The sequence below is a fragment of the Terrapene carolina genome, unplaced genomic scaffold, assembly GCF_002925995.2.
Source record: "Terrapene carolina triunguis isolate 2854851 unplaced genomic scaffold, T_m_triunguis-2.0 Scaffold69, whole genome shotgun sequence".
Lineage (NCBI taxonomy): Eukaryota > Metazoa > Chordata > Testudines > Emydidae > Terrapene > Terrapene triunguis.
This window is the reverse complement of record NW_020664420.1, coordinates 19225341-19244724: the sequence shown is the minus strand read 5'-3', so window position 1 is coordinate 19244724 and position 19384 is coordinate 19225341. Positions and strand designations below refer to the sequence as shown.

General features: G+C 43.8%; 1 protein-coding gene across 1 annotated transcript in view; it reads left to right on the top strand.

The window, feature by feature from the left end:
- Positions 1–847: 847 nt before the first annotated feature.
- Positions 848–19384, top strand: part of CPLANE1 (ciliogenesis and planar polarity effector 1) — a 174011-nt gene continuing 155474 nt past the window's right edge. The window contains exons 1-4 of the mRNA XM_029910904.1: positions 848–928; positions 2241–2376; positions 2604–2723; positions 7652–7884. Of these exons, the coding sequence (XP_029766764.1) occupies positions 848–928; positions 2241–2376; positions 2604–2723; positions 7652–7884 (570 nt within the window). The remainder of the gene's footprint in view (positions 929–2240; positions 2377–2603; positions 2724–7651; positions 7885–19384) is intronic.

Here is a 19384-nt window from a genome sequence, read left to right as displayed (position 1 = left end):
GTGGAAATTCCCGACCCCCTTTTGAATCAGGACCCCCAGGGTTACAACACTGAAATTTCAGATGTAAACACCTAAAACTATGAAATTGACTATTTAAAAAATCCTGTGACTGTGAAATTGACCAAAATGGGCCTTGAATTTGGTAGGGCCCTGTTAATAATGAACTGTGCTAGCGTCTGCTTCTCGATACAAATGTACGTATTTGATTTTGAGTTGTTTGGATTCACTCCTATGATGTTTAGTTTTACACAGTACTGTTGCTTATCAAGATATTGTTTTCCTATCTATATGCCTTTCTTCACAGCTTTCACCTTTACTTACATGTGCTGCCTTCATTTATTTACATTAGTTAGATTACTTCAGTTCAGTGTGTATTATGTGGAACCATAAAATGTCATAGAGTTTAAGCAATCGTATTGTACTATCATGGTAATTCTGATACAGATGAGTTCTGTGCTGAAACCTACTAATGTTGCTTGGTATTTAAGCATAGGGCTAGAACAACCAAGGTTTAGCTAAGCATATTTAGCCTACGTTGATTATATACTTTGTCAACCAGAAACCATGTCACCTGTTAATACTGTAAAATGGGCCCAAAGGTTAAAATGTATTTCACAAATGCAAATAATCCACAAGTCCAGTTTATTTTGAGAATAAAAATGCTTAGGAATTATGTTTGTGTTTATGTAGTATGTGGAGACTAAAAATTGTGTTCTGAATTTGTATCTTCCAAAAACTAAAATGAAAACCAACGTATTTTTTCAATCTTTTACAGGTATGTTGGCAGACCACCCTCCATTCTTTTTTTTTTTTTAAACTGTTGTGATTACCGGGAGTGCTAATAAGCATGGAGATCAAGTTAGATGTTTTAGTCTCAACGTGTATCAAACATAGGAAACCTTGGCCTCGAATCTCCTGGCTGGGACAGGTGAGAGTCTGTAGATTTTTATTTAAACCTAACTGTACATTAAACATAGTTTTGATTATGTGGCAGTTATTTAGCAACTCAGTTTACAAAAAACTTCAGGGAATGGTTTAGAAGTGCCATACTGGTTATTAAGTTAGAAGCACCAAGACAAATCACTGGATTTATTGCTGCCATTTTGACTTCATTCCAAGGTTCAATATTGCTCACAATACCTGATGGAAGACATCTTTTGATAGCTGTATGCTTCACAAGAGTGGTTTTTTTTTTTATTATAATAATTCCTATTGGCATTATTTGGTGTTATGCACTAAAAAATATGTTTGAGATTTTATTCCTCCCCTGGGACAACCATAACAGAACTCAACTATTCTGACCTACGTTCAGTATCTGACATTCTTGTAATAATGTGCTATGGGGGATAGCAAGGGCCTGGAGCCAGGAGTGGAAGTTGCTTATTTTACTTTAAAGATTTATTTAGTTATACATTTATAAGGGCATATACATGCACAGATATGGGAATGTATACTTAACCTGCTATAGTGACAGACACTACTGCCTTTTAGCTAGCTAGCACCTGTACAACAAATACGCAGTTTCTTAATGACTTTGGGCATGAGTTTACTGTATCTTTTTCTTTTAAAACAACTTATGAACTTATGTATAAAACTAATTTAAAGCAACATCAATATTGCATGGTTACGCATTTAGTAGCCAGGAAATGTTGTAGGCAAAGTTGAACATATAGCCTTAGCTCTCCTCTCTTGCATATATACATTACAATAGAGTCTTTACTCATATGTTCAAATGTTACCTAACATGGTAGAATTTTTCTTTCTTTCATTGTATCATTTGAGAGACAGTATGTAACCGTTTAGGGTCTGATCCTTCTTCCATTGAGATATATGGCAAAACTCCCGTTGAATTCAGAGACATAGGATCAGATCTTTAGGGCCTAATCCTGCATTTTCTAGGCAAGTAGTCTTATTCAGGTAAGTGGGAATAAGGATTGTGGGATCAGGCTAATTAAAAATGATGGGCCAGATTCAACCCTGGCATAAGTGAGTGCTGAATTTGGCCCTGTATTGTAATGGATACATTAAAAAAGGCAGAGTTAAAGTTTGTTTCAGCATTGCATGATTTTTGAATGCTTAACCATGAATTTCATGTTAGCCTTTTGCATTTAATTGATAAAGGGTTCCCCCCCCCCCACTGGTCTTAAATACCGTTATCTATATCTGCATCAATTTTCAGGCAAAAATAGAAAATAAATATCATTTTTGAAAACTGAAATATTCCTTTTTCCTTTTAACAGGAAAAAGAAGCTATCTTTCTTTTAGATGATAAATGTATAAGTGAAATTAACCTGTTATCAGGAAAGACAAAGAAGAAAATTCCTCGACTTCAATCATTGTTGAAAAATGTTGTCGTCTTAGCAACATCAAGAAATGGTTAAGTATTTTCTTAAGTTCCAGTTCAAATTTTTGTTTTCATTTAAGATTGCAACAATCTAGAAACATACAGTACTGTAAAAGGCTGTGATACTGTAGCTGTCTCCACACAAGCACAGGATCTGCTAGATCAGAGATACTTGCAGGATTGGGGACAAAATGGGGGAAGATAATTTTAAATACTTTATAGTAAAATAATTTAAGAAGCCTTTTCCCTATGAAAACAGGTGCTTGGTTGGCAGGAATAGTTACAACAGGAGAATTATTTCTTTGGAATAAAGACCAGGACTATCTGAAAATTGTACCAGCAATTGAAGAATCTAGTAAGGTGGTTACAGCAGCACAAGGTAGGACTTGCCAATTTGTCTTTTTTATTAAAATTAAAAAACGTCGACAAGAAAGATCTTCCTTTGATTAAATTTTATTTAATAAATAATGACTAACTTTTATTTGGCAGAAGAGAGAGTTGTAAATCTAATTAGTATTTTGTGTATGCTAAGCTAACCGTTAGCAAACCTTAATCTTTTTATTAACAGAAATGTTAATTACATTTTGGATTTTCAAACTCTTAAGATTCTGTCTTAAACAGAATAAATTTGTGGAGTTTTTTGACGGTTGGATGGTGGGGATGAGGGTAAGATAAACATGCATATAGATCCTTTAATGTTTTAAAGTGCTTTGTTCCTGCTGTTAAAATTAAAAAGCACTTTGTGAGAGAGCTGTCTGGTCACCTGTATTAACTGCTGGTCACATGCTCCAGAAGGGAAGACTTGCAGGTGCTCAGCCCAGTAGGACTTGCTGAATAATCAAGGTTGATACACAGCCCAAGGCCTGATCTAAAAGTGGAAGAATTGTGGGATTCCATCCTAGGTGAGGTGAAGACATGAGCCTTAACATCTGAGGTTGTTTATTCAGTGAGACCAGAAGAAGGGCCAGAGATGCCTCTAGCCCTGTAACCATGACAAATGTAATAAGTGTTTCCAGGGGACTGCATCCTGAAGGGTGAACTTGAAGCAAAGTGCCCTTTTTGAGGAATTGTGAGTGAACTCAGAAGCAACCATGGGGGTAATGGTAAAGGTCAAGGTAAGGTAGTAGGGGAGACATCTGTGCTTCCATTGAACCCACCACTGGATCTCCTCTCCCCGTCAAATGCCCCTTCGGAATCTTGCCCCATTCATCCCTATCCCATGGGTGGCTATGAGTAATGGGTTCCCCTTTCCAGCAGTAATGCTGTGCCAATATACTTAAGGGATCTGCCAATGCAGTATCTCTTCTTCTGATAACAGGATCTTTGAAAGATGGCATATCTGAGTCTGAGATGGGGCCGCTATCTCTCTTTCTCTGCCTGCATCAGGAGCAGCTTTCTGGCTGTCCCTGCCTTTTCACAACAGGGATCAGACAAGAAGACTCAGAGTTGCTGCTGAAGATAGCTTAGTTACACAGATAGCTCTGTCCCTGAGCCAACAACTCTCTGTCAAAATGCAACATCTTCCTCAAAGAGAGATCTAGATCTTAAAGTTCTTTTTCTCATCTCTCTGTAGCAACCACTCCCCCCTCTCTCAGCCAGTTCTCTCCTTTAAAGGCAAAAGAGAGAGAGGGAAATATTCTTTCTTCCATTAAAATGAAAGATTTCTTGTTGTCATTGGGATTTATTTTTCTATAACACTTACAAATAAAGTTGTTTACTTTGATTTTGGTAGCACCCAAAATGTGGTAGGAGCTTTCCAAATACCGAGGAAGCCATCATTCAGGCAAGATGATCGAGTAGATAATTGACAGCATGCATTGTTAGTTATGTTTCTTTGTTGTTGTTTTTTAGAAGTTAATCACACCAAATTCCCTATTCTCTGTACACAGTTCAACATCATCCTCCCCATCCCATTTTCAGCTTCAATTCTAGTATCCTTACATCTCTCTCCCAGCATTCAAGCCTGTCCTTTCATATAAAGAAGCAATTCATTCATGAGATAAGTGAAATAGGTAAGTAGAGGACTTATTCAGCTAGTTTCTTGTCCTCCTAAAAGTGGGTCTTCAGGAGGAATTTAAATAGTGAGGAACCAGTTCAGGTAGGGCACTCCATGCATTGAGGTGGTATGTAAAATTAAAAAGGTTGTAGAGGAGTTTTTAAACTAAGGATTGGTGGAAAGCCGACAGGTGTGGAGGAACACATGGTTAGGAAAGACACATCCCTTAGAGTATCCTCTTTAAGAAATCTTTCCCTATCAACTTCTATTCTCTCCTCATTACTATAAAGTACAAGTAAGAGTTGAAGAGAAACAGTCAAAGGAAAAACAGTACCATTCAATTACTTCACATGAAGGTAGACTACTAAATATTGACAGATTTTATAAGTGCTTGTCTACAAATCCAATAAGTCTAAATGTAAAGATGGGAGAACTTGAATGCCTGGTATTAAATGAGGATATTGATATAATAGGCATCTCAGAAATTTGATGGAAGGATGGTAATCACTGGGACATGGTAATACCAAAATACAAACTGTATAGGAATGACAGAGTAGGTCGTGCTGGCTGGGGCGTGGCACTATATGTGAAAGAAAGCATAGTGTCAAGTATAGTAAAAATCTTAAATGACTCAAACAGTATCATAAAATCTTTATGGATATAAATTCCATGCTTGAATAATAAGAGTATAGCAGTAGTAACATACAACCAATCACCTTATCAGGATGATGTTGGCTATTGTGAAATGGTGAGGAGATTAGAGGGGCTACAAAAACAGAAAACCCAGTAATGAGAGATTTCAACTATCCCCATATTGACTGGGAATACGTCAACTCAGGATGGGATGCAGAGATAAAATTTCTAAATGCCGTTAACGATTGATTCTTGGAGCAGGATCTGGTCCAACAGATAAATATAGCTGATCTGCTTGGTAATAGTGATCATAGCACATTCTTGTAGAGGGATAAATACCAAAGAAGCCTACCACAATAGCATTTAACTTCAAAAAGGGGAACTACACAAAAATGAGGAAACTAGTTAAATAGAAATTAAAAGGAACAGTCACAAGGGTGAAATGCCTGCAAGCTGCACAGAAACTTTTTAAAATCATCATAATAGAGGCTCAAATTGAATGTATATTCCTAATTAAAAAAAAAATAAAATAAATGCCACCATGGCTAAACAGAGTAAAAAGGTGGTTAGAGGCAAAAAGGCATCCTTTAAAAATTAGAAGTCAGATCCTACCGAGGAAAACAGCATAAACTCTGGCAAATCAAGTGTAAAAGTATAATTAGGCAGGCCAAAAGAGAATTTGAAGAACAACTAGCAAAAGACACAAACTAACATCAATTTTTTTTTAAAGTACATCAGAAGCAGGCAGCCAGATAAACAATCAATGAGGCCAGTGGGCAATCGAGGTGCAAAAGGATCACTGAAGGAAGACAAGGCTGTTGCAGAGAAGCTAAATGAATTATTTGTTTCGGTCTTCACTGCAGATGATATGAGGAAGGTTCCAGCTGTTCTTTTTAGGTTCCAGACTGAGGTGTTGGTAGAGGAGGTTCTGGAAGAAATAGATAAGTTAAACAGTAATAAGTCACCAGGACCAGGTGGTGGTCATCCGAGTTCTGAAGGAACTCAAATATGAAATTGCCAGACTAAGAACTGTGCTTAACCTATTACTTAAATCAGCCTCTGTACCAAATGACTGTTGAATAACTAATGTAACTCTGATTTTTGAAAGACTCCAGAGGTGATACTGCTAATTGCGGGCTGGTAAGCCTAACTTCAGTACCAGGAAAATTGTTTGAAACTGTAGTAAAGAACAGAATTATCAGATGCATAGATGAACCTGATTCATTGGGGAAGAGTCAACCTGGCTTTTATAAAGGAAAATCATGCCTCACCAATCTGTTAGAATTCTTTGAGGGGATGGACAAAGGTGATCCAGTGAATATAGTGTATTTGGACTTTCAGAAAGCCTTTGGTAAGGTTCCTCACCAAAGGCTCTTAAGCAAAGTAAGGCATCATGAGATAAGAGGGAAGGTTTTCTCATGCACCAGTAACTGGTGAAAAGATAGGAAACAACGTATAAGAATAAATGGCCAGTTTTCACAGTGGAGAGTGGTAAATAATGAGGTCCCCCAAGGATCTGTATCAGGAGCAGTCCTGTTCAACATATTCATAAACAGTCTGGAAAAAGGGGTGAACAGTAAGGTGGCAAAGCAGATGATGCAAAATTACTCAAGATAATTAAGTCCAAAGCTGCATGCAAAGAGTTACAAAGGGATCTCTCACTAAACTGGATGACTGGGCAACAAAATGGCAGATGAAGTTCAATGTTGATAAATGCAAAGTACTGCACATTGGAAAACACAATATTGTGCTAGATAGCAATTGGTCTGACCCAGTATGGCCATTCTTCAGTTCTTATGGGACAAAGGTTAATGCAGAGATGGTCATAGGGGAAGCAAATAAATGGAACATCAAGTCTGCTATCAGTGGCAGAATGGAGGGACCCACAGTTATGAAGATGGAAATGTAGAGTCTTTAGAACAGTCACTATAAGGTTGACTTTGTGATGGTGGAGAAGAGGGGAGCCAGTGGACGGGTTTACATGGTCATTTGAGGCAAAGTAGATAATCTTAAAAGCTGCGTGTTGCATGGATTTTAGAAGGGGTGATAAGTGAAGGGAGAAGAGGAGATTACACTAATCAAGATGAGTAATGTTACCCAATCACGATAAAGCAATCCCCAAAGAAATTTTTTAAACAGGTTTTTCTCTTGCCCCATCTTTACATAGGATATCACTGTATGGATTGATGCTACTGCAAAGCTTTCTGTGTCTGCAGTTTACACTGAGATGTAATGCATGCTGCCTCCTTTGTCTATTTGGAGGCTTACTTCAACAACAAAGTTTGTTTGAATTATACCACCACTCTTACTTGTGTCTCACATTTGGTTACATTTGGTACATATTGTCACAGTTTTAGGACAATTGCATCTGTATTCTCCCTCTCTGGTCCTTTGAGGGCACCGACCTAAGGTTTCTGGCTCCCAGCCATCTCTCTTGGGCGAAGTGGACCATGGAGGGAGAGAGACCCATGCAGTTACCCTGATACATTTGACAGCACTGCTTGCTGTTCGTATGTGTCTTCCTTGTATTAAACTTACTAAATGCTCTTTAAAATATGTTTTAAAAAGTGTTTTGACGCCTTTTAGCACACATATTTTTTTTTTTTTTAGTAAAATCTCTTTATGCAAATCTGTGGACACTGAAAAACAGTCACTTTTCTGACACATTATTTTTTCAGAGTGCTCCATGAGATTGTACCTGTATGTCTCAGGAGATGGGAACAAGGTGCTACTCATTACTCCTACTGCGTGTATCTTTCTGTGGGAGAGCACAGAATGCAAAAATATATCCTATCCTAAAAATCCTTCACTGGCTGGGCGTTGGTCACAAATTGTTCCTGAGGAATCAGTTTTATTGCCTTCCTCTGAAGATAAAGAAACTGGAATGAGTGCTGATTTCATCAAAAATGAGGTAAAAAAAGTATAAAATAGCACTGCATGCAGTGTGCTTTTTGAAAATGTAAAAACAATTAGAATACTTATACGTATTAATATGAAATAGTAACTTTCCTATTTGTGCTTTACAAAGCAAACTGAGTTAGATACTGGTTGTGGAGAGTCGTAGCAAACATGGCAATGATTTTGAATTGAACAACAGCTGTTCACAGCCATGAACTTTAGAATCTGCTTTTACTTAGGGGATTTTGGAGTGGACCCTGTGATTCTTCAAAAAAAAAAAAAAAGAAAGTGCTGAGGGATATTTTAATTCTTGGTCCCTGTGAGTATTCTACTGTGGGTGTGCATGCTCTCCTTGCGCCTAAAACTAGAAGATTTTTCACTAGCAGCATTCGTTGGTCCATGCCTGTGCCACCTCATTGTGCCAAACCAAGGGCATAAAGATAGGCACAGACTGACTGCCTTTCCAATTCCTTTCTACATTTCATGACCTGAGAGAGAACCCTGAAGTTTTGGCATCTTCACTAGAATTTCTGCTTCAGATCAGGTTTTTCTGTAAATAGTTTTACCTTCTAGATAGTTTTAGTAGTTAGTTAGCATTTTGGAATCCCGGAGTTTCCCCTTCCATTCTCAACTGCTTAGTATGCCTAAGATCCCCAGTTTAAGTCCTGCATGGTCTGCCCCCCGTCTTCCCAATGAGCGATCCCCCCATGACTTATTTGTATATTGGCTTGGATTCCCTCCATGTGCAATATTTGTAATTCTTTTCCACTCTGAACCCAGCAATACTGAAAATTCCAGCTCCAAAGATACCTGATGGAGCTGTCGTTGAGAGACCAGTTCAAACCTGGGTCATCTGCGTCCCGTGTATGCTGGCCAGACGTACTTAGTAGCACCCCTCCTGGCTGGATTCTCCATAACTCTGAACCATCAGAAACCAGGCCCAAATACTCTAACCTGCAATGAGAGGAGGATAAGGACAAATACCCTCCTAAGAAGCGGGAGAAATCCCCTCCTGAGGCCTCTATGAAGAGGACTGCATCCCCTGTTCTTTCCAAATGTAATAAGTTTCTGTGCCCCATTACGGATGTGTCAGGAATTCATGGGGTGCATGGATCCCAACCACCAGTACTGAGGTCCAAAAGTGCCCCAGAACTGCTAGAGAGAGAAAGGAGCGATTGCCAGCTGCACCAAAGGTACCGCACTACAGCAGGAAGAAGGAGGTTTTGGTGGCACCAACATTCACCACCCAACCTAAATCGGCACTGTCTGCTTCATCAAGGGGTAAAAGCCCTTCATGTCCCCCACTGTTAGACCGTGGCATATTATCTCTTATGGCCTGGCTCTGTACTCTGACCCGGAGTCGCTGATACTCTTGGAACTGGTAGTCTCTAGTGAGATATCCACATCATCAGTGCACCATATTCCTTTACTGTATTGCAAGGCATACTGTACCAATGGCTCAGCTGGCAGAATTGAATATTTTTACTTATCTGGTGAACTAGAGGTTGAGACAGCGACTCCTTTGCCTCCCCAAGGCACGAGGTTAGCCCCAACAGGGATTCCAGAGTCTCCTGGCCACACTTGCACTCCAGGAGGGCACACTACTGTGCTCGGGACCAATGGTATCCTCCTCATCCTTACAATCTCACTCATTGGCCCTGTTAGAGTTCTTGGGATCCTTACTTCAGACCTCCTGCGTCAAAGGATCTGAGCGTGAGGGCAGACGAGGATACCACATTGATAAGATTCTCAGCCCCTTTGGGAGCGTTTGAGGAGGAAGATCAACAAAGACTCTACTCACAAGTTGTTTAACATCCTCCAGGCTGCAGGCCCTATCAAGCTGGCATGTCCAATCAGGAAAGCTATGTTGGAGCCAGCCGGGATGGTCTGGCATACCCTAGCTATCTGTGACCCCCCCCCCCCCCCCCCCCCCCCCCCAACCCCCAAAAAAAAAAAAACCCACTCTGCTCCCTGGCCGGATGCGGTCCCCGGGCTGTAGTTTGCCCACCCCGTACTAGAGGGTGCAGCGCAGCAGACAAACTGCCTCATCGTTGTCCTCTTCCCAATCCCAGCCTCTTGCCAAGAGATCATTTTGATGGGACTCCCCCGGAGCAGCCAAGGCTACACAGCAGAATTTCCTTTCATTCCTGCCACAAAAACCCCTTCCTTGTCCCTCTTCAAGGACCCGACTCATGAGAGGATCCTCAGACAGGAGGTAGACTCCCTAAAGTGGAAACTGGTCAAATTATGAAGGATGAATATAAACAAACATAAGCATGTAGGGACAATATTAGAAAGGCCAAGGCCAATAAAAAGATCACACTAGCTAGAGACCTAAAGGGTAACAAGAAAACATTCTGCAAATACATTAGAAGCAAGAGGAAGACCAAGGGCGGGGTAGGCCCATTACTCAATGAGGGGGGGAAAACAATAACAGAAAATGTAAAAATGGAAGAAGTGCTAAATGACTTATTTGTTTCAGTTTTCACCAAAAAGGTTAGTAGTGATTGGATGTCTAACATAGTGAATGCCAGTGAAAATGAAGTAAGATCTGAATCTAAAATAGGGAAAACGAGATTAAACATTACTTCGGCAAGTTAGATGTCTTCAGGTCAACAGGACCTGATGAAATACATCCTAGAATACTCAAGGAGCTGACTGAGGAGATATCTGAGCCATTAGCAATTATCTTTGAAAACTAAAGGAAGATGAGAGAGATTCCAGAGACTGGGAAAGGGCAAGTGTAGCGTCAGTCTATTAAAAAAGGGGAAATAAGGACAACCTGGGGAGTTAGACCAGTGAGCTTAACTTCAGTACTTGGAAAGATAATGGAGCAAATAATCAAGTAATCAGTTTGCAAACTTCTAGAAGATAAGGTGATAAGTAACAGTCAACATGGATTTGTCAAGAACAAATCGTGTCAAAACCAACCTAATAGCTTTCTGTGGCAGAGTAACAAGCCTTGTGGTTAGTGGGGGAAGCAGTAGATGGGGTATATCTTGACTTTAGTAAGGCTTTTGATACTGTCTCGCACGACCTTCTCATAAACAAAGTAGGGAAATCCAACCTAGATGGAGCTACTATAAGGTGGGTGCATAACTGGTTGGAAAACCATTCCAGAAAGTAGTTAGTAGTGGTTCACAGTGAAGCTGAAAGGGCATATCGAGTGGGGTCCCACAGGGATTGGTCCTGGGCCCAGTTCTGTTCAATATCTTCATCAGTGATTTAGATAATGGCATAAAGCAGTGGTTTTCAAACTTTTTTTCTGGGGACCCAGTTGAAGAAAATTGATGCCTGTGACCTAACGGAGCTGGTGATGAGGGGCTTGGGGGAGGAGGTGCTCAAGGCTGGGGCAGTGTTGGGGTGAGGGCTGTGGGGTGGGGCCAGGAATGAGGGGTTCAGGCTGTAGGAGATGGCTTGGGGCAGGGGGTTGGGGTGCATGGGGTGGGGCCTGGGATGGGTTTGGGGTGCAGAAGGGGCTCGGTTTTGGGGGGGGCTCAGGGCTGGGGAAGGGGGTTGGGGTGCAGGAGGGGGGTCAGGCCTCTGGTTGGGGGTGCAGGCTTGGGTGGGGCCAGGGATGAGGGGTTTGGGGTGCAGGAAGGGGTTCTAGGTTGGGGGGGGGGCTCAGGGCTGGGGCAGGGGATTGTGGGGTTGGGGTGCGGACTTGCCTCCGGTGGCTCCCGGTCAGTGGCGCAGCTGGGGTGCAGAGGCAGGCTTCTCGCCTGTCCCGGCACCGCGGACTGCGCTACACCCTGGAAGTGGCCAGCAGCAAGTCCGGCTCCTAGGCAGAGGTGCACAAGTGGCTCCGCGCGGCTCTTGTCCACAGGCACCGCCCGTTGTTTGGGAACCAGCCAATGGGAGTGCGGAGCCGGTGCTCGGGGCGGGGGGCAGCACTTGGAGCCCGTGAGTTCCCTGCCGAAAAGCTGGACCTGCTGTGTTGCACGATCTGCTGATTGTTTAAGAAACAGACTCAGTGACTTGGGACCTTAGTCTGAAGCAGCACCTGCTCGAACAGGTCATGCGGTTGGCTTTGGTACTGAGGCCATTATCAGGTCGGAGATTGCCCTCGGGTTCTGAGAGCGCTGCCACTTCACATTCCGGAGCAGGCGCCTCTCTGTAGAAACAGAGGAGCCATTCCCCATCAACTGCACCAAGGAAAAGGTCACATAAACCCAATTGAGATCAGTCCAGGTCTTGGGGTGACTCTTCTCCCTCTCCCAGGAAATGCATGGATTGGCGTGGAGCTGGTGTGCAGGATGGTGTGGATATCTCTAACATTTTCCTGGTAACATAAGAATGGCCATACTGGGTCAGATCAAAGGTCCATCTAGCCCAGTATCCTGTCTTCTGAGTGTGGCCAATGCCAGGGCTCCAAAGGGAATGAAAAGAACAAGTAATCATCAAGTGATCCATCTCCTTTCACCCATTCCCAGCTTCTGGCAAACAGAGACGAGGAACACCATCCTGGCTAATTGCTATTGATGGACCAATCCCCATGAATTTATCTAATTCTTTTTTGAACTCTGTTATAGTCTTGGCCTTCACAACATCCTCTGGCAAGGAGTTCCACAGAATGTGCATTGTGTGAAAAAATACTTCCTTTTGTTTATTTTAAACCTGCTGCCTATTAATTTCATTTGGGGCTCCCTAGTTCTTGTATTATGAGGAGTAGTAAATAACACTTCCTTATTTACTTTCTCCTCACCAGTCATGATTTTATAGACCTGTATCATATCCCCCCCCAGTCATCTCTTTTCCAAGCTTAAAAGTCCCAGTCTTATTAATTTCTCTTCATATGGCAGCCATTCCATACCCCTAATCATTTTTGTTGCCCCTTTCTGAACCTTTTCTGATTCCAATATATGTTTTTTTTTTTTTTTTTTTTTTTTATTTAATTGTTATTTTTTTGTTCTCCTTTTTTTTTTTTTTTTTTTTTTAATTTGGGGTATACATTTCAGTTGAGCCTCTATTATGGTATCTTTAAAAAGGTTTCATGCAGCTTGCAGGGATTTCACTTTTGGCACTATATCTTTTTAAATTCCTCATTTTTGTGTAGTCCCTCTTTTTGAAATTAAATGCTACAGTGTTGGGCTGCTGTGGTGTTTTCCATGCCACAGGAATGTTAAATTTAATTATGGTCACTATTACCAAGCGGTCCAGCTATATTCACCTCTTGGACCAGATCCTGTGCTTCACTTAGGAGTAAATCAAGAAGTGCCTCTCCTTTTGTGGGTTCCAGGACTAGCTGCTCCAAGAAGTAGTCATTGAAAGTGTCAAGAAACTTTATCTCTGCATCCCATCCTGAGGTGACATGTACCTAGTCAATATGGGGATAGTTGAAATCCCCCATTTTTTTTTTATAGCCTCTAATCTCCCTGAGCATTTCACAGTCACTATCACCATCCTTTTTGTATAGGCTCCTCCTTTCCCAAAAGTTTCTGCAGTTTCTAATAAATCTAAACCCCTCCTCCCTCCCATCATCTAATCTATGCATTGAAACCCTGCAGTTCTGCCTGTCTAACTGGCCCTGCACGTGGAACTGGAAGCATTTCAGAGAATGCTATCATGGAGGTCCTGGACCTCAATCTATTACCTAGGAGCCTAAATATGGCCTCCAGGACCTCTCTCCTATCCTTCCCTATGTTATTGGCACCTACATGTACCACGACCACCAGCTCCTCCCCGCACAATACATAAGTCTATCTAGATGTCTAGAGAGATCCGCAACCTTCGCACCAGGCAGGCAAGTCACCATGTGGTTCTCCCGGTTATCGCAAACCCAGCTATCTATGTTTCTAATGATCGAATCCCCCATAACTATTACCTGTCTCTTCCTAATAACTGGTACGCAGTAGGGAGGTTAGAAACCCTGTACCGTTGTTGCCAGCTCTGACCTCCATGAGTCCGTGGAGTCTGGTACTGATGGGGGAGATGCTGCTACCAATTGTTTCCATGTCGGTAGCATACCATGCAGCTACAGACCTCCTCTGCCTTTCGGTCCCAACCTCTCCTTTGTTTCTAGGATTTTGCCAGGGCTGCGTCAGCTATAATCCCTTTTGATTGAACAAGCTGCTGAATCCTGGGATCTACACCCCAATGTTTCCGTTCCAGAGGTTGTGGAAGTAGGTGCGATACTGTGATTGGCACAGGGGACCTCGGTACTGGAAACCTTCTCGGCACCGATGGAGTTGGCACTGCAAATGCTTCTGTGGCAGCTTTCACCGCCCTCAACATTGGTACCATCAGACACTCTGGTACTGCTGTTCACTTCAGGACTGATAACTGCTTCTGGGACCAACACTGTTTGCAGTGGCGGTGCCTGGTTCTGGGTGGTGGATGAGTCAGACCTCCTATTTGCTCCCTCTACTCTCATTCTGCCCTCATCTCTGGGATCTTGAGGTTCCCCTGCCTCACTTGGTATGCAAGTGGAGTTCTTACAAGACAACACCCGCAAATTGGTGGACATTTTATAGCTGTCTTCCCCTGGGAATGTCTCCCTGCCTATCAACAATGCACTCCGTGAACTGGCTAAGACCCTCTGGAGCACGCTGGCTTCAATAGTGCCTGTGGCTAAGCACCTGGAAAAGCGCTGTTTTGTTCTTGTGCAGGGATTTGAGGGGTTTTACTCCCATCCTGCTCCAGATTCCCTAGTTGTAACTGTGGTGAATGGCAGTCCACCCCCGAGAATAGGGACTCTAAATGATTGGACCTCCTGTGCAAGAAGATTTACATCTCCTCCTTACAGATGCAAATTGCTAGCTAGCAAGCCTTGCTGTCCAAGTATGATTTTATTAACTGGACAGCGATGTAAGTTTGCAGACCAGCTGCCTGAGGCCTTGGGGAGGAATTTTGGCATTTGTCCCTGAGGGCTGCTTGGTGGCTAGGACGTCCTTGCAGTCCACACTTGATGTCGTGGACACCTTGGCCAGGGCAATGGCCTTTGCAGTCATCATGAAAAGGGATTCCTGGCTGTAGAATTTGAGCATTGCGCCCAATGTCCAGCAAGCTACTGAAGATTTGCCTTTCAAGGGCAAAAGCTGTTCTCGAACACAGCTGACAAGACCCTGCACTTCTTCAAGAACTCCAGGGGTCCTTGGGGGCGCCACTACAGAGTCCAGCAGCAGCAGTATCTTCCATAGTGTATGTTGGGCCAGCCTTTCCCTCCTCTGAGGCAATGGGACTACCCCAGAAAGAGGGATAAGTCCCACCAGAGAAAGTAGTCGTGGTTGGGTTTTGGCCAGTCCACACCCTCTCCCCCAGTGCCTTCCAAGTGCCCATTTTGACTCCTTGGTCCAGAGCACTGTTCCAGTTGCTGCTCCTCCCTCCCCATCTCTCCCCTTTGGGGACAAGCTGGCCTGCTTTCACAATGCTTGGGACTCTATCATTACTGACAGCTGGGTCCTAAGCATGGTCAGATTGGGTTATGCCATCCAATTCCTCTTCACACCATCTCCCCACCCTCCATCCCTCCTCAGGGATTCCTCTCAGGAGTTGCTGCTTCTTGAGCAAGTCCACTCTGCTGGCTTTGAGAGTGGTGGAGAGGGTTCCACCGAAACATCAGGGTCACAGCTTCTACTTCTGTTACTTCCCAATGCCCAAATCCAAGGGAGGGAAAAGACCCATCTGTCATGCTGCTTAGACAGGCACTCACAGTGATGAGCCAATCTCATGGCAGCCTGTCAAAAGTAGGGCAGACACACCAAATTGGTGGTGTATTCTATAATTAGATTTATCCAAGCCAGTAACAAATGTGAACTCCTGGATCATTGTAACAGTCTTACCATGGAGTCACAGATAATCCCCTTAGACCAGTGGTCCCCAAACTTTGTACCTCACGCCCTCCCTTACCCCTGTCTGTCTGTCCCTCCCATGGAGCCAGGAGCAGGAGCTCCGGGAGGGGGGAGATGCGGACAGGGTAAGGGGGTCAAGGCTGGGGCCACAGCTGGGGGCGGGAACGGACCCTCGGCCAGGGGCCGAGGCCTGCAACAGCAGTCGGGCGCAGAGTCCTGGGTGTGGGATGAGCAGCTGGAGTGTGGGGCAGGAAGCCTCTCAGACTGGCATCTGAGCCTGAAGCCAAGACCCCACCTAGACAAGCCTTGCCAACCACGGCTTCTGACAAGGGTCCCTCCTTGGTGGCCCAGGCTCTTGATCACCCCCACTAAAAGTGTGCCCAAAAAGTGGGTACCCACGTCCCTAACACAGGAATCGGCCAAGAAATGCCATTCTGCGAACGGACAAACAGCCTCGGTACCGACTGCTCCAGCCTTTTCCATGGCAGAGACAGCGGGACCATCCAGCACCGCTAGTACTGTGAGAACTAAGGACTAAAAGAGCCAGTTCAGAGACAGACACTAAGGGGAAATCAAAACCCCATGCCTTGGCATTAACACAGCTGAAGTCTTGATCAGCAGAGAGCGGCTTGGCACCGGTGCAGACCGTGGTTCACTCTTCAATCTCTACTACTCGTTCGGTGCACACACCGGCACAGCCTGTGGTACTGACATATATACTGCAGCTCCCGGCACTGGCGACTATGCAGCCCATGTTGCAGACCATGCAGACACCGCAGGAGTTCCTACAGCACAAAGATCTGGTTCAATCTACACTGGACTCTCTGATTCGTGGCACCGACGCGACCCCGGCGTGTTTGGCACCAAGCCTCCTTACGGCCCCATCGCATTCTGCTCCACCTCTTTCGAGCGAGGAGGATGAGGAAGGGCAAATAGACTCTCCTCCACAATCTCCTTCCCACCGAGAACCACTCAAAAGGGGACCCCCTCGGGGCATATTATACTGATCCCAGACACCCTGGGGCCCAGTGATGCCCTTTTCACCCCACTGTGCATACCAGAATCCATGGGCAACATACCCCCCACAACAAGGTCTGCCTACCACATCCAGACTAAGAACACAGCAATCGCCTGCACCCCTCGTTACAGGACCCTGGGAACCGGCGGGAGAAGGGAATGAAGAGGAAGAAGAATCCTTAGACCAGGAAGGAACACCACCTACCCACTTGTCATTATCCTCCCCAGATGACACCATCATGCCTCCTCCCCACAATATGGGGGATGATTTTAAGCAGTTTTCAAGACCTATTTAAAAGGGTGGCGAGTTTTCCAGACATCTCTCTGGAAGAGGTCCTGGTGGCAGAGCACAAACTTGTGGACATTCTGAATATATCCTCTTCCAAAATCGCTCTTTGCATGAATTATGTGATCATGTAACCTGTCAAGTCCATTTGGCAGACCCCTGCAACTGCTTCACCAGCATGCAAAAGGTCTGACAAAAAATACTATGTGCCAGTTAAGGCACAGAGTTCCTCTTCTCCCATCCAGCACCCAATTTGCTCGTAGTTGCTGCAGTCCATGAATGGGGGAGACAACAGCCACCTAAGAATACACTTTTTATGATAAGGACTGGAAGAGGCTCGACCTTTTTGGCTGCAAGGCTTATTCCTTGGCTACACTACATCTGAGGATAGCCAACTAAGAAGCCGTGCTGGCTAAATATGATTATAATAACTACACAAAGTTTTCTGAATTAGTCTACTTTACTTTATTTCTGATGATAAATAAGAACAATTTACAGCACTTGTATTAGAGGGTCAACTAATATCTAGAACAGCCCTCCAAGTCGCGTTTGACTCAATGGATACAGCAGCGAGATCAGTGGTAATGAGAAGGGCATCATGGCTCCATCTCTCCGGCTTCCCTGGGGAAGAGCAATCCACGGTTGAAGATTTACCATTCATGGGGCCCAAACTCTTCACTGTAAAGAACGAAGATTCTCTCCATATGCTCAAAGACTTAAGGGTGATGCTGTGATCCCTGGGTATTTATATATCCCTAAGCTCAAGAAGCAACAGAGGAGTTACTATGTCCCGCAATGCTACCGGTGCACACCGTATTCACAACAGCAGCAGTATGAACCACAGCATTGAAAACAGAGACCAGTGAGGAGATGATAGCCTACTCCGCCAGCTGCTGCGTCACAATCATTCATCATTTGTCAGCAATCAACACTTTCCATTTTCCTTCAGTGGAGAATTGTTTGGTTTTCACCCATCCAATGGCTGTAAAGTTTTTGAAAGGCTGTTCCAGAATCTATCTTCCTGTACTGAAACCAACGCCAACTTTGGGAACTCAGTCTTGTGTTGCCAATGCTCATGAATCCTTCTTTTGAACCCTTGCCTCCTGCTACCTTCTTCATCTGTCTATGAAGTGGCTTTCCTGACTCTGGTTGCCTCCGCTGGAAGAGTAGGTAAATTCAGGGCCTTTACGTGGATCCTCCTTACATGTCTTTCTTGAGGTTAAGGTTTCATTGAGGTTATACCCCAAGTTCATTCCAAAGGTGTTCTCTGAATTCCAATAGATCTACCCAAAGCCTCACATTGCCAGGGTAGGCAGAAAGTTCCATTCTCTGGATGTCCGTTGAGCCTTAGCTTTCTGCCTGCAAAGGACAAAACCCTTCAAGCAATCTCCAAGATTCTTCATTTCCATTTCTGGGTGGATAAAAGGGAAAGTAGTCTCCTCACAGAGACGTTCTAAATGGAACTCAAGTTGCATCCTGCCTTGCTATGAGCTGATGAAGACTCCTGCCCCTCAAAATATGAGGGCTCATTCAACCAGAGCCCAGGCTGCCTCATGGCTTCTCTTCAGGGTGTTGTCCTAGAGATCAGTAGAGTGGCTACATGAGGCTCTGTGCATACCTTTACTAGACATTACGCTATGATACAAGCTTCCTCAGCAGATACATCCTTCAATACATCAGCCCTGCATGGTTCCTTGCATCCTTCTTGTCAATGAATATTGCTTGTGAGTCACCCACAGTGGACTACCCATAAGGACGACCATTTAAAAAAAGAAAGGAAAGCTATTTATCTCACAGTGACTGAAGTTCTTTGAAATGTGTGGTCTCTCTGGGTATTCCACTACCCACCCTCCTACCCCATTGCTTTGGATCCTTTTCTAAGTAATTTGTGGTAGAAAAGGAACTGGGGAAACAGGTCGGTCCATGCCTCCCTTTATGCCTTGAGATAAGAGCACAAGGTGATGCAGGGTGCAGGTACAGACCAGGGGACACGGCTAGTGAAAAATCTTTTGGTCTTAGGAACATGGAGTGCATGCACACTCACAGTGTAATATCCATAGGGACCACATATATTGAAGAACTCCAGTTACTCTAAAGTAAGTAACCTTCCTTTCAACTAGAGACCAAGAAGAGAGACCTTATTTTAAAGTATTATCAAAATGATAAGATGTTGCTGCAACATACTGTTAATGTTTTACTGTCTCAACTTTTGTTATAAAAACCCAGTTTTGGGCCTTAGTCCTGCAATCTCCTCTGCGTTGGTGGTTTCTTGTACCTGCTGATAACCCCAGTTATTTCAATATGGCTCTGTGCAGGCATGGGGAACTGATTGGGCAGATCTGATTGTAGGATCAGAAACCTGGAAGGCCTTTCCTTTTTTTTAAATATATGGAGATATACCTATCTCATAGAACTGGAAG